Genomic DNA, 14,058 nt, shown 5'->3' with positions numbered 1-14,058 from the left:
CCCTTTTCGCCATTCCATTTTGTTTATTAAAAAAAAAAAAAAAGGAAAGGGAGAAAAAATCATGGTAAGGTTTCTATGGTTTAAAAACTATCCATGTGGTGATGAATCCAGAGAACCTTGTTCTCCAGAAAGACAATCCTCTGTTTTCCCTTCTGTGATAGGTTGACATCTTTTTTCCAAGATACTTCTTGCATGTTTTTCCTCGAACTTTACTCGAATTCATGGGTCTTGTTACCCTTCACATTCCAGGGGAAGATAATCAAAAGTCACTCGAACGTAGGATCCTATGATTCATAAGATATCGATCTGATAATGGACCCAAACTTCTTTAAACATAGAAAAGGTTGTCCTTAATTTCTCCTTTTGTTGTATGTTACGTGCTGTTTTCTGAAATACCTCTTGTATGCTTTCCATGGGTCAAACCTCACTCAAAGTCATGGGTCACGCAAATCTTTAGATCATCAGCTCAAATCTTGGTTCCATTATCTTCTCATTTTTTGCAAATACCAAGCATCCAGTTCCTCCATCCACCCTGGAAAGACAAATAAACTTCATGTTTCATCTCAAAGCAATTATAACTTCCATACATAGTCAACACTTACATTACATTTAAGCTTGTGGTTCCATGAGATCAAGCTTAATGATATGGTCATCTCCCATGTCTGTTTTCTTCCAAATATACATTTAGATGATAAACGACAGCAGGATCCCAGAATTAATAATGACCTCCAATTGGAACATGCCCTGTTCTGTGCTGTATCCAAAAGGGCAGTAGCTTCCTGACAATTTGCTTCCTTCCTTTCCTTCCCTACTTACATTCCACTATAATTTCTTCATTACTGTAATCATAGATTCAAATGTCAAGTGCAAGCAATATACTAATAGTTGAAGCAATAAAACATTTAATAGCAATAAAACATTTAATCTGTTTTAATTCAAAGTTCAATCAGATAGTGGACTGGAAACTGGAAACTAACCACAGTATGGGTCACTTTTTGCTGGAAACAAAGAAAATGTTTGTGTGCTTCACTTTGACTAATCTCTATATCATTTTCACCACTCGTCAAGGTATTTATTGCTCTTTCCTTGCTTCAAAGGCGACCTAATCCAGGAAATCTCTCATGCATGATTATATCATCTGACAATTTTACAAGGTACTCTCCTAAATCTAGGAGATCGTACAGTAATCCATTTGAGGTTCAGTAATTCAAGCAACCTACATATGCAGACTAGCTGCCTGCAAAGTGCTCAAGACCTGCCTAAGCATCGGAACCCAAGGAAGGTTTGATTTGGATTATCTATTGCAGCACATTTAGTAGCAGATAAGTTGGATTAGGTTATTAGGCATGCCCAGCATTGCTCCTCCCAAGCACTGAGTTACAACTTACAAGTTACAATAATTCTTTAGTTATTTTCAATTTTAAATTGATTTCTCATCTTTTGCATTTTTTTTTTTGTTGCATTAACTTGAATTGTTGAGATTCTTTACGCATAATTAAATATATATTATTTTGTACTTTGCAGGGGAGTTTGTAATTTGTTCACACATCATGTTACACTGAAGTAGGTTCTTAAGCAAACATATGAGTGTTTCTTTAATCCCTTGATTTTATGGTTTCTTTTAATTCTTTTCTAACTTTTATTTATTTTATATATTACAAATTTTAATTAAATTTATTAGGAGACCACCTAAACATTGGTCCTTCACCTAGTACTATGCATTCTCCTAATAGTCCACATATTATATCCACCTTATTCATCATTAGATCATCCTAATTCATATGTATAATGCTCATCTCATGGACATGTAGCTTGTCAATTTCAGTCAAGTCAAAATGATGCTTTAGAAATAGATCCCTATTTTCAATTTCATGTCTGTTGCCAATTTAAGGCTGGCAATTCAAAGATGAATGCATTATATTGGCAACATACCTTTTTTTTGGTAGAGAAGGAAACTCTTAATTTTGATAAATGAGCAACAACCATACAATCAGCACAAAGCGGGTCCATGAACTCCCTACGATAGCCCCCAAACCAAATGAAATCATGTCCAAAAGATACAGCCCTTCCTATAACACACCATATTACACATCATTTTGCATTGAGGCACTAAGATTGCTCTTTGTCTTGTCCCTAGAAGATCTATGAGATATGCAATATCATTCTTAGCATCATGTTAGAAACATGTAACTTAAAAAAAAAAGAAAAAAAAAAAGAAAAAGAGAGAGAGAGAGAGAGAGAGAGAGAGAGAGAGAGAAGAGAATAAAAGAACAAAATTCAGTGTAAGCTTCATCTAGAAAAGGCTACATCCCAAAAACAAAATTCGGCAAGCATCCTTATAAAACCTATAAATAGAGGTAGAAAATGAGTTTCAAATGTTGTTTCTCAACATGTAGAAGACGTTCATAATTAAGATTCGCCGTCTCGGTACCGGACCCTATACAGATAAAATTCTGCTTAATATTAGTATGCGGTCGGTACGGTACGATAATGTCGGTACACTCCGAGATGGTATACCGATACGAGATCGATATGGTACGATATGGACGGTATGGGACGGTATGGGGTGGTACAATGTTCCATGTTCATAATTATATTTACACAATGTTATTTGCATTTTTCCTTTGGTTGATGTCCTTCTTCAACCATCTCATGCTATTAAAACTTTCAACCTTGCTACAGGCTATTGACCACCATTTTTCCCTGACCATGCCATATAGCAGCCAGAAAACACCTTCTGAAGTCCACCCATGCCTTTCAGCTCCACTGATGATTAAAATCAACAAGACTAGCTAACCTACCCTAAATCTAATGCATAAGAAACACTAATGCCTAAAGCAGACCGAGGCAGTCAAGATTAACTGCTCCTCAATATATATCCCTTCTTTGTGTTTGTGCAAATAAATGAATGTAAAAATAAAAAAATGAAGGATTTCAAAGTTGAAATTTTATTAACAAAGCACAATTTGGTTGTATATGAATAAGGATGATATACCAGACAATATAGTGCCCCTCAAAGCCGATGCACAACCCCCCCCCACACCCACAAAAAAAAAAAAAAAAAAAAAACCCACACGCCCTGTGAGGGGTGCAAAAATTGCACCTTGAGTTGATGCTAAATATTGTGCTAAATGTACTTAGATCCATAAACACTGAATAAGAAAAGACTACATAGTGATTTTATAAAGATGCTCATGGCCTTGGTAGTATAGCATGTGGACAACACTTTTGGGCAGTTGTAAAAACCTAAGATTACAAAAAATGCCATGATCTATGCTAGTCGTGGTTTACTGATGTCTAAATTTCAGGGGCCTCATGATAGCTATATGAGATGAGATACCCATGGTTAAAGCAGATATGAAGATGGAGAATGGAGACAACACTTCAGAGTTGCAAAGAATCAATTCCCATCAATGTTACTTTGACATGCAACATGGAGTCATCTGGCCATAAGAATCTAACAGGGGAATCTTCTAAAAATTGAACACGGACATGTCTGTATCTTACATATGAATCCATAGATATGTATTAATGTATGCACGTACTGAATAATGAGCTAGACCTATGCTCCCTAAGTTCATAAAATTTGTACAAGCACTTGCTGATTATTATATTAGAATTAAAAACTTTCGTATAAGTGCCAAAAATAGAGATGTAATAACGATGCATCAGAATCTGCATTGAGTTTCTGGGAGTGTCAGGAAGTGTTCCCAATGTCCAAGGATTCGATACATCAAAAAACCTAAATTTTAGATAACTGACATCACCATAAACAATAGATAAGGTCTTCATTAATTTGGGAACTTACTGATGTGTACAATTTGCTATCATATTATACCCAGAGGACATGAGAGACATATTGTGTGAAAAATATGCCTCCAATTCTCATACGCATTTTCAATTGATCATGCATCCTCACCTCATCTAATTTTAAGTTCATTATTTGCAACAGTCCTCTATTGCCACCTTTTAGTTGATAGTTGTAATCATAATTCTAGTAGTATTCACTAAAATTTCCTCCACATCCACTTGAAAATTCATTATTTACCGATATAAAAAATCATGAAGATGCTCAAAGATCAGATGGATCATGTGGGAAAAACTATGTATTCAATGAATCATTGATCACTTAATTACCATGGCCAAATATCAAACTATACATCTATTGTTCCCATATCATATATTGCCCACCGAATAAATGAAAAGCAAGCACTCATTAACAACAATAATCATAAATCACATCCATCCATAACCACTGCATGGGCATATACATGTGAATGGAACCATACATCATACGAATAAGATATGAAGATGTGTACATGATGCAACATCATCATTACTAACTTCAATTACCATGTGTTATTTATCATCTTGCAACAAGCATTTGAGAAAAAAATGCCACAAGAACAAGAGTTCTAGGTTACACATATAATATGTAGAGACAGTAAGAAAATTTAGATCCTTCCTTTCATACTTGCAAAGCAAGTGACCATACTAAAAGCGTTCAAATGGCATAATCAATTGGTTCCATGACTCCTATTAAACACTTAATCATCATTATAAAATATAATCATTTGCTTTTTATTCTTTCTATGCCTTCAAAAAGTTATGGAGAAATATTGAGGTGTTTGTGCAAAAAACAATGAAAAATAGAGAGAAAAAAATAAGTACATCATCTGAACCAACTGAGCTTCAAGTGGTATTGATGGTGCTGGTCTGCACAAGAAGGATATCATAAATCGCAGAAAAGAGGGGATCAAAGTTGTATTGAGGGGTCATGAGAGAAAGAAAGCAGAAAGCACGTCAGATGAAAATTGTAAGGATTTGAGATACTTAAACCGACAAAAAATAAGATAGCATGTTCATATGGCAAAATCAGAATGTTAAATTTGACCCACAAACTGTTGCTATAAGCAATGTCGGTTATAATTAAGGGGGAGTATATGCGTGTGAACGAAGTTATAATATACATACACCATATCCATAATGTTTAGACAAAGCAGCGAAATGACTGAAAAACATTCTGATTTGGTTTACATTTAACAGATAAGGCCAAACTATGCTCAGGCCACTTCCCACCCATGTGCCCAAACTAAAATAGTTAAACACCCAATATCCTATATGTTATTTACATAACATACAGAAATAGTTAAACCATTCACTATTTTTATCCTTTCAGCTCATACAGTCAGCATGTGATCAGGAAAAAAAAAAACACGATTCATTTAAGACTTCAAAGAAATTTTATTTTCTAACATGCAAAGTTCCCACAAACTCACATGATCCCATCCACTCAGTGACATTAAACTTTGCCTGAATCAGACTACAATGCTGATATTATTTTAAGTATACGCATAATCTGATACAAGCACAAGAATATTACCTTGTATCTAATAGCCTCATAGGTCCCATAAACCGCACCTGCAAAAAATTATACTACTCAAACTCCATTTTCAGTAAACTAAGATATATTTAGCCTCTTAAAACATATCAACAAATTTAAAACAATACTGTAATGAAATTGAGAGCAAATTAAAGCTAAAGAAAATCAAACCATGGGAGAGGGGAAGCACTTTTAAATGAGCATGTGCCGAATGCAACAAGTGCTGGAATATCAAAGACTGGGAGTTGGGAGACTGTTCTTTTACTTGTTCATAACTCATGAGAAAGGGTTTTTAGATAAACATCAAAGACTCTAAGAGGTAGAAATAGAGGGTTAGGGACTTGGATTGTGAATTAGAATGGAATGTTAGAATATCCAAGAATTAGAAACTTTAGTAAACATTTCAGTCAATTAGGTTAAAGGATCACATAGAGGGTTCATGACTGAAGTTAATGCAATGATATCAACATTTTAAATTCGGTTGTAGAAAGTTTGAGAAGGACAGGAGATGAGAGAAATGAACCTCATCTTCCATATTCACGAGTTTGAATCAAGTTTGGAAGCACAAATTAGAGAAACCGGAGTAAAAATGTGGTAAAGCGAGCAGCTTAAGGGGAGAGGAAGCTCTTGTTATCTACAAGCTTTCATAGCATGCAATGAATTATATGAGTCAATTTACGGAATCATATCACTATTGAGTATCCTTGAGGACTATTCACATGCTATATACTTTTTCATCCCAAAGGAGAGTATGTAGATATAAGATGGCATGATCTTATCAATCAGCTAATTTTTTGAAACAATAAAATAACTCCTAAACTTGGAAGATTATTCAGAAAAAGGGAAATGAAAATGGATACATGGCATGCTCCTTGTCGGGTTTAGGTGGAGAATGTTACATCTTCTTCCTCCTTGTTGCGTTTGCGAAATAAAACTCGAAAGCATCAATTCGAGGAAGAGGAGAAAGAAAGTTTATTGTTCTAGTTACCTAATTTACGTCCTAAATAATCGTGGCATGCAAGCATATCATGCGGTGGAAAAATCACATACTAGCTCATTCCAAAAAAAAGAAACTGGCTTTCATTCCAACAAATCGTGCAGTTATAAACAATCTATTGATGTTAAATGCCAATTCTTTTCATACAGAAAAAAATTGAAGCATAAACCACCATAAAGATTCCGCTCCCCATATCTAAATGGCATCAAAAAGGGGGAAAAGATGACGAGAATCTCACCCATCGACCAAAGATCGTCACCTCCGTTAATATAAAAACAAGGAAAATTTTTGCCACACGAATCCGAAACTATGAAGGATTTCATAGAGAAGTCTGTGGCTATTTTGAGAAATCTAAAAGCATGGAATTATAGATTTAGGGTTTAGGGTTTTAAGTGATTGTCGGATAGCCAGAAGGAGAAAGGGAGACAGAGAGAAGGGGGAGTAAATACCAACGGCGCCGCCGATGGCGCCGCCGAGGGCAGCTCCGGTGGTGACGCGAGCCAAGCAGCTATCCCGTGCCATCTTGGTTGTACCCACTACCCGCAGCTCTGATAACCAAATCTACTTTATGACCCCCGCAGAAAATAGAGATTCCTTGTAGCGGACCGCTCTCCGTCCGGCCGTACAAATTGTATCCTTGCGCGTGCCCACGCGGCCTTGCACATCGCCGATCATCACATATACCTCATTCATCACGGATCATATGATGCACATGATACATGTGGTATGTCCTGGGATCAAGGATGATACGCATGGAGAAAATAAGAAAATCTTTGTTTCCAAGATCGGGATCGAAATTAAAATAAAAATTAAAATAAATTAAAATCAAAATTAAACTTAAAATAAAAATTTAAATTTTTAGAAGAGAATAGAGAGTGAGCTTTAGAATATATTTGGTTAAGAAAAATTGAGATTTGAAATCAGAATGAAAATGAATGACTGCTATTCTAACTGTTTGATTGGGAAGAGTTCCATTCCTATTTAGATTTTAGAATGGATAAAAATAATCTAATCTATGTAAAACTCAATCTTCCCTCTCTTTAAAAGATTCAAATTTTCATATCGATCCTGATTCTAATTTCGATCATAAATCAAAAGCTTCGAAAGATTTGGCCATTCCAATTCTAATCTATTCGGATTTCTATTTCTATTTCAATTTCAGTCGCGAACCAAATACCTTGTTAGATAGATTGGATTATACCCGTGCATTTTCAGAATCAAAATCCGAATGAAAATTTTTTCAACCAAACGATTGGAATGAGAATAACCCATTCTTATTCCGATTCCAGACCTCAACTCCCCCAACCAAACACTCCTTAAGATCACCATATTCTGTTGCATAATATTGATTCTATATGGTAGTGATTTTAAATCATCTCTACTTCTTAAATCATGATCTAACCCAATAATGGAGTACCCATCTTTAAGATTAAAAATTTAAAATTACTCCTAGACAGTGATTTTGGAATAAAATTGAAGGATAAAAATATTTCTCAATTCAGTAAAAAAAATTGATATATCAATAAACTATTAATATATTATATCAACATCATATATATGATATTATATTAAAATTATATATTATATTATGATAAATTATCATCGTATTATTATTATTATTCAATGATAATTTTAAACTATAGTAGAAATATATTGTTATATTTTATATTTCTACAATAAAATTATTTAATATATTACTTCTATAACTTTATATATTATATTTATATAATAAAAGATACTATATTATAAGTATAAATAAAAGTATTAATTTTATGATAATAATTAATATATCTTTATAGGATTAATAATTTATAAGACTAATAAATATATTTTTATGAAATATATCAATAATAGTTTTGATATTATATGGTCAGCAATCATGAATATCTAAAGATCTTTAATAATTAGATCATGGCTTGCTAAAAGACAATGATCTTAGATTACTAGTGATCAAATCATCTCATAATTTGAACCTTCGGTGATTTTAAATCACCGTAATGATCCCATTTGGATCACCAAACATCATAATAGGATATAATTTTTTGAGCTGGAGAGTCATGGACCCCTCAACTTGATTTTTCATGCAAACTTGGATTTAGTCCCACCACATTGTTCTTGGGGGATGGATATATAAACATATCTTTCGGGAGTACTAAAATAGAATGTAGAAAAAAAAATTAATGGACTTCAACATGGGAAAATAATCTCAAAAGTGCAAAGAGAAATTTCACTCATCTTACCATTTATCAAAATCTCCTCCTATTTGCAGTCATATCAAGAATTACATTCCTTTGGAAAAGTTGACCATGACCATGCTCTATTTGGCCTAATAGAAGGGATACATCCCTAATATCCCATCCTTCCCCCCCATTTGTCAGCGGCACTTAAGTTTTATTGGGATATGCATATAATTATTTCTTTTGTTATCTTATAGATTTTTAGTATTGATGCACTACTTCATTTGAGTAGCTAACATGCAGTGGAGCAAATATTTTGCATGTTTGTAGTGCGATTCCCATTTTCCTCTAGGAAAGCTTATGATGACGAGGGATACTTGGGATATTCTATGCAAATAGAAATTCTTTGTGCATCTTGAGTGGTATAGAAAATCCGACGTGGAGCACACCGCTTTATGTAATTGGTACACATAGCCATCACTTTCCAATGCGCATATAATGCTTGCAATTTTATTTTTTCGTTTAAAAATTTTGCATGACAAAAATACTCTTGTCCATCAGAAAAAATTATAATATTCTGTAGCATATTATGACTTCCTATATGCAGGATATCATAATATAATCTAGAAAATTATGACATCCTATGCATATTATGACATCTTGCATTAAATTATAATTTTTTGCATACAGGATGTCATAATATGGCTCAGGATGTCATAATATAGCCCAGGATATCATAATATAGAAGGAATATTTTTATTTAACTACTTTCTAATACGTATTTAATGCCTGTAATTTTATTTTTTCATTTAAAAATTTTGAATAACAAAAATATCCTCATTTGTTGAAAAAAGTTATAACATTCTATGCATATTATGATATCCTGCATTATATTACGATATTTTATGGACAAAAATTATGACTTTCTGGATGCAGGATATCATAATATAGACATAGAATGTTATACTTTTTTTCAAAAAATAGGAGCATTTTCGTCATTCAAAATTTTAAATAAAAAAATAAAATTAAAAGTATTAAATGTATATTAAAAAATGATGACTAAGTAGATCAATCGGACAAGAAAGTGTGCTCCTCATCAGATTTTCTACACCACCCGCGGTGCACCAAGAATTTCCCTCCATGCAAAATATCAAAATTGATAACTAAAGCTTCAGATTCAACTAGCACTAGATCAATAATATGACTAATTAGATGAAAGGATGGGCCGTGGGATAATCGAGCACACGTTGATCCGCACGGCACACAAGCACAATGGAAACAAGATCATTTTGTAGAAGAAAGATAACTAGAACAAATGTAGAACGCAAAATAGGAGAGATAATTAAGTAATAAAAATAAGAGAAAAGAAAGCACACCAGATTTATGTGGTTCGGTCTGATTATTGGCCTACGTCCACAGACAAGACTTCCTCAACATTCTTCTATTACTAATCTACGGTATAAAGAAGTACAAAATTGAAGAAAAAAATAAGAAGCTCACACAGACTCTCTTTTACAAAAAAAAATATCCTTTTATTCTCTCAAAGGAGTCTCACACCTTTTTAGAAAAATCTCTCTTATTTTTTTCTACTCTCAAATTTTATTTTTTTCTGCTCTCAACCTGTTACTAAACTCTCTCGAGACACCCCTTTAAATAAAGCTCATAATTTGGAGCAAACTAGTCCAAACCGCATAAAAAAAGGACTTTATTTTAGTGTAGAAATCAAAAATCTTTTCCTGTCGTTCGATCTCCATCACACAGTCCAAAATAGCGCACAAAAAATATCTGGATCATGCCCAAAATGATTCGAAAATGCCTTCAGTCATCGGATCATCATCAGGAAGAAAGAGAGATGTCCGATCATGCCATCGGTCCACCAAAACTCCTATAGACCGTGAGAAACATCGGAGAAATGGACGCCTGTCCATCATGAACCGCGAGAAACATCCTGAAAACGAGCGCTCGGTCCACATGCCTATTATGCACCGCAAGAATGCGGTAGACCATGGTACACCATGCCACACCCGCGAGAGTGCTAGGCCAGCCCGTGCGCGCTCCCGCGCACGCCCGTGTTGGGCTGCGCTCGAGCGTGGGTCTGGGTCAGGCCTGGCCTGGCTACTGGGTCTGGGTCTAGGCTTTTTCACATGGGCTTCATCCTATCAATTCTCCCACTTGAAGACATATACTGAACTGACAAGAACGTCGTCCCTAGAGGTCTTGCCAATCTCCCACTCCTCATGCAGCTCCAAGACTGAGAGAAGCTTTACTTTAATTGAACTTCTCCCGAGTCACCGGTTTTGTCAACACATCTACTGGATTTGCATTAGTGTGAATTTTCAATAATAAGATTAGACCATCATCAACCATATCTCTCATAAAGTGATAGCGAATATCAATATGCTTCGTCCGAGAGTAAAACATCAGATTTTTCGTCAAGTACAATGCGCTTTGACTATCATAATTCACCCTCATTACATCTTGCTTCACCTTGAAGTCTCCAATAAGTCTCTTGAGCTAGATAGCTTCTTTACATGTGTGTGCCACTGTAATATACTCTGTCTCTGTTGTTGATAATGTCACTACTGATTGAAGTTTAGACTCTCAGCTAATAGCACCACTGCCCATGAAGAACACATAGCCTGTGGTAGATCTCTTCTTGTCCCGATCACCTGCAAAATCAGAATCAACATACCCAATACACTCCAAATCTGCGGAACTGTAACAGAGTGAATGATCAGTTATCTCCCTTAGATAGCGAAGGATCTACTTTACTGCTGTCCAATGGTCGCTACCTAGATTGGCCATATACCGGCTCACAACTTTCACTACTTGTGCAATATCTGGTCTTGTGCTTACCATGGCAAACATAAGGCATCTACTACTGATGAATATGGTACCCGAGCTATGTCAGTCTTTTCTACTTTCATGCTGGGTGATTGCTCTGCTGACAGTTTCAATTGAATAGAAAATGGGATAGATACCGACTTTGCATTCTGCATATTGAAGCACCGTAGAACTTTCGTTACATATCCTTTTTGTGAAAGCCAGACCTTCCTATCCTTCCTCTCCTGTAGTACCTTTATTTTGAGTATTTGGTTCATGGCTCCGAAGTTCTTCATCTCAAACTCCCCAACTAACTAAGTTTTCAGATCTGATATCTGGTTCCTGCTATGCCCTACGATCATTATACCGTCGATATATAATAGCAAGATACAAAAGCTCCCGTCATCATAATTGCAGAAATATGCACAATGATCTGCCTCCAGTCGATCAAATTTCAAACTCACAATAAAAGAATCAAATCATTTGTACCAACACCTCGACACCTGTTCGAGACCATACAACAATTTGTTCAGCTGACAAACCAACTCCTCTTTGCCTTTTTCAACAAAACTTTCAAGTTGTGCCATATAGATCTCTCCCTCCAAGCCACCATGAAAGAAAGCCATCTTTAAATCCATCTGCTCAAGCTTCAAATTCATGACTGCTGTGATTGCCAAATGATAAGAGCATAAATTTGCCCATAGAAATGTTAATTTATAGATCAAATTATTTTTATTTTTTTAAAATTGATGCTTCTTTGTACGTTTTACAGGAAAGAGGTGCACCAATATGAAGAACCTAATTTGCAGGCTTAAAGAAATCAAACAGAATAAAAAAAAGTCAAAATAGAATTAAAATCGAAGTAAAAAATTTTTCAAATTAATTTATAAATTAATGGTCCATCATGGATCACTTGGTCTTGGTCTTCGTGAGGCTTAAATGCTGGAGCGATGCACAGCAAGATTCAAAATAAAGTGGGCGCTTGGATTTGAGCATGTGAAAATAAGTTGGGTGCATGGGAATAAGTGGCTGAGGACTCAAAAGAAAGAGAGGAGCACACACAATGGGCCTTTGAGCTGGTAAGATGTGCTGGCATGGTGCAGGGTGCTGGGTGCATGATCGAAGGGATCGAATGTGCACAAGAAGAAGTTGGGTGGCCGTGCACGTTAATGTGAAGGAAAAGATGCGATCGAGAAAAAAAAATATATTTTTAAAATTTCTTAGAGAAAAAGATTTAAATTTGAATGGCTTGTCTTATCCTCACTTATCTCTCAAATCTTCTAATTCTTACTCTTTTTTTTAGTCTCACATCTAAAACTCACAAAAACCTCCTACCTCCTGATACGTATAAAAAGACCTCAATGCCTCCACTCTTAGATTGATCTCTCTCCACTTCATAATTCTTGTAGGGGGTCTGTGTGACAGACAAACATACCATCTTTTAAATTTTTTAGCCATTTTATTTTTACTTTCTTCTATCCTTCCAATATACAAGAAGGAAAGTCAGTCAGGAGGAGGTTGGCCATAAGCCAAGAGAGGGAGAGAAGCTAGGTTCTGTAAAAAAATTTATTTTTTATTCCAACTTCAAGCCTTGTTAATGGCTTAGGAGTTAAAAATTTTTATATCAGAATTTTTATTCAGCAATAATTAGTTATTCTTTTTCTATTTAATTTCTATAATTTTAATTTCTGCAATAGGATAGTTTAAATTTTTACATCTTTTAATTCTGTAATTTTTAATTTTCATAAGTTAAATTTCAGTAAATAGAATTAAATATCATTTTAAATTTTTTTCGAGCTTCAAATCAACTATGTCTGGCTAAGCAATCCCTCTAGAGTTTGCGATGAAGCTAAACCATAAATAGAAGCCTTCTCCTTTAAATTTTTCTTTTTGAGTTTGTAATTTTAGAGTCCTTCTCCCTTCATCTCTCTTGTCAAGAGACTTGATGGGCTATCGTTGGGTCAAAATTCCTTCATAGTCCATACTTGATTCGGTGCAAGAGTGGATGATTGGTAGAAGACTCACAATTTTCTAAACCGTTTCTTCTCTTTTCTTATGAAAACCTTGATGGGTTATAGTTGGATCAGAATTTCTTCATAGCCTATATTTGGACAACACAAGATAAATGAAGAAAGAAAGAGTCTCTTAATTAGGGTAAAAATAAAATGCTTGATGGATCATAGTTGAGTTAAATCTCTTCATAATCTATGCTTTTCATGTTTTACACCTTAATCAAGGGACATTATAAGAGAAACTATATGAAGGCTCTCTAATTTATTGATCTAGTGGATTCAAAAGTCCTAGATCTTTTAGATAATTTATTTTTATATTTGATTAGTTTACTATTTTAGTAGTTTGTAATTCAACAAACAATCTCTCTTCTTTTTCTTTAAAGCTCGTCTCAGCAAATATTTGAATACAGTTTAAAATCCAATTCTTCGTGGGATCGATCCATACTCGTCGGACGTGCTACATTGCACACCGTATGCTTGCGATAAATTTAAGACACATCAAATTTTTGGTGCCATTGTCAGAGAATTTGGCGTGTTTAAATTGTGTTTCAAATTTTTGTTCTTCGTATTTTTAGCCTTAGTTATTGTAATTCTTTTCTATCTTCTTTTAGTTATTTTAGTCAGATCCAAAATCTATCTTGACATATGGTTGTCCTGACATAACAG

General features: G+C 34.6%; 1 protein-coding gene across 1 annotated transcript in view; it reads right to left on the bottom strand.

Annotated features, from left to right (window-relative positions):
• LOC105057620 (uncharacterized) overlaps positions 1-6,984 on the bottom strand; it is a 7,744-nt gene extending 760 nt beyond the window's left edge. Inside the window, exons 1-2 of the mRNA XM_010940273.2 lie at positions 6,830-6,984; positions 5,384-5,421 (exon numbers count right to left, since the gene is read on the bottom strand). Coding sequence (XP_010938575.1) covers positions 5,384-5,421; positions 6,830-6,902 — 111 coding nt within the window. The 5' untranslated portion in view covers positions 6,903-6,984. The remainder of the gene's footprint in view (positions 1-5,383; positions 5,422-6,829) is intronic.
• Between the last annotated feature and the right edge of the window lie 7,074 nt (positions 6,985-14,058).

Source organism: Elaeis guineensis, chromosome 14, assembly GCF_000442705.2.
Source record: "Elaeis guineensis isolate ETL-2024a chromosome 14, EG11, whole genome shotgun sequence".
NCBI lineage: Eukaryota > Viridiplantae > Streptophyta > Magnoliopsida > Arecales > Arecaceae > Elaeis > Elaeis guineensis.
Note: the sequence above shows the minus strand (reverse complement) of the source record. Positions and strands in the feature narration are given on the sequence as shown.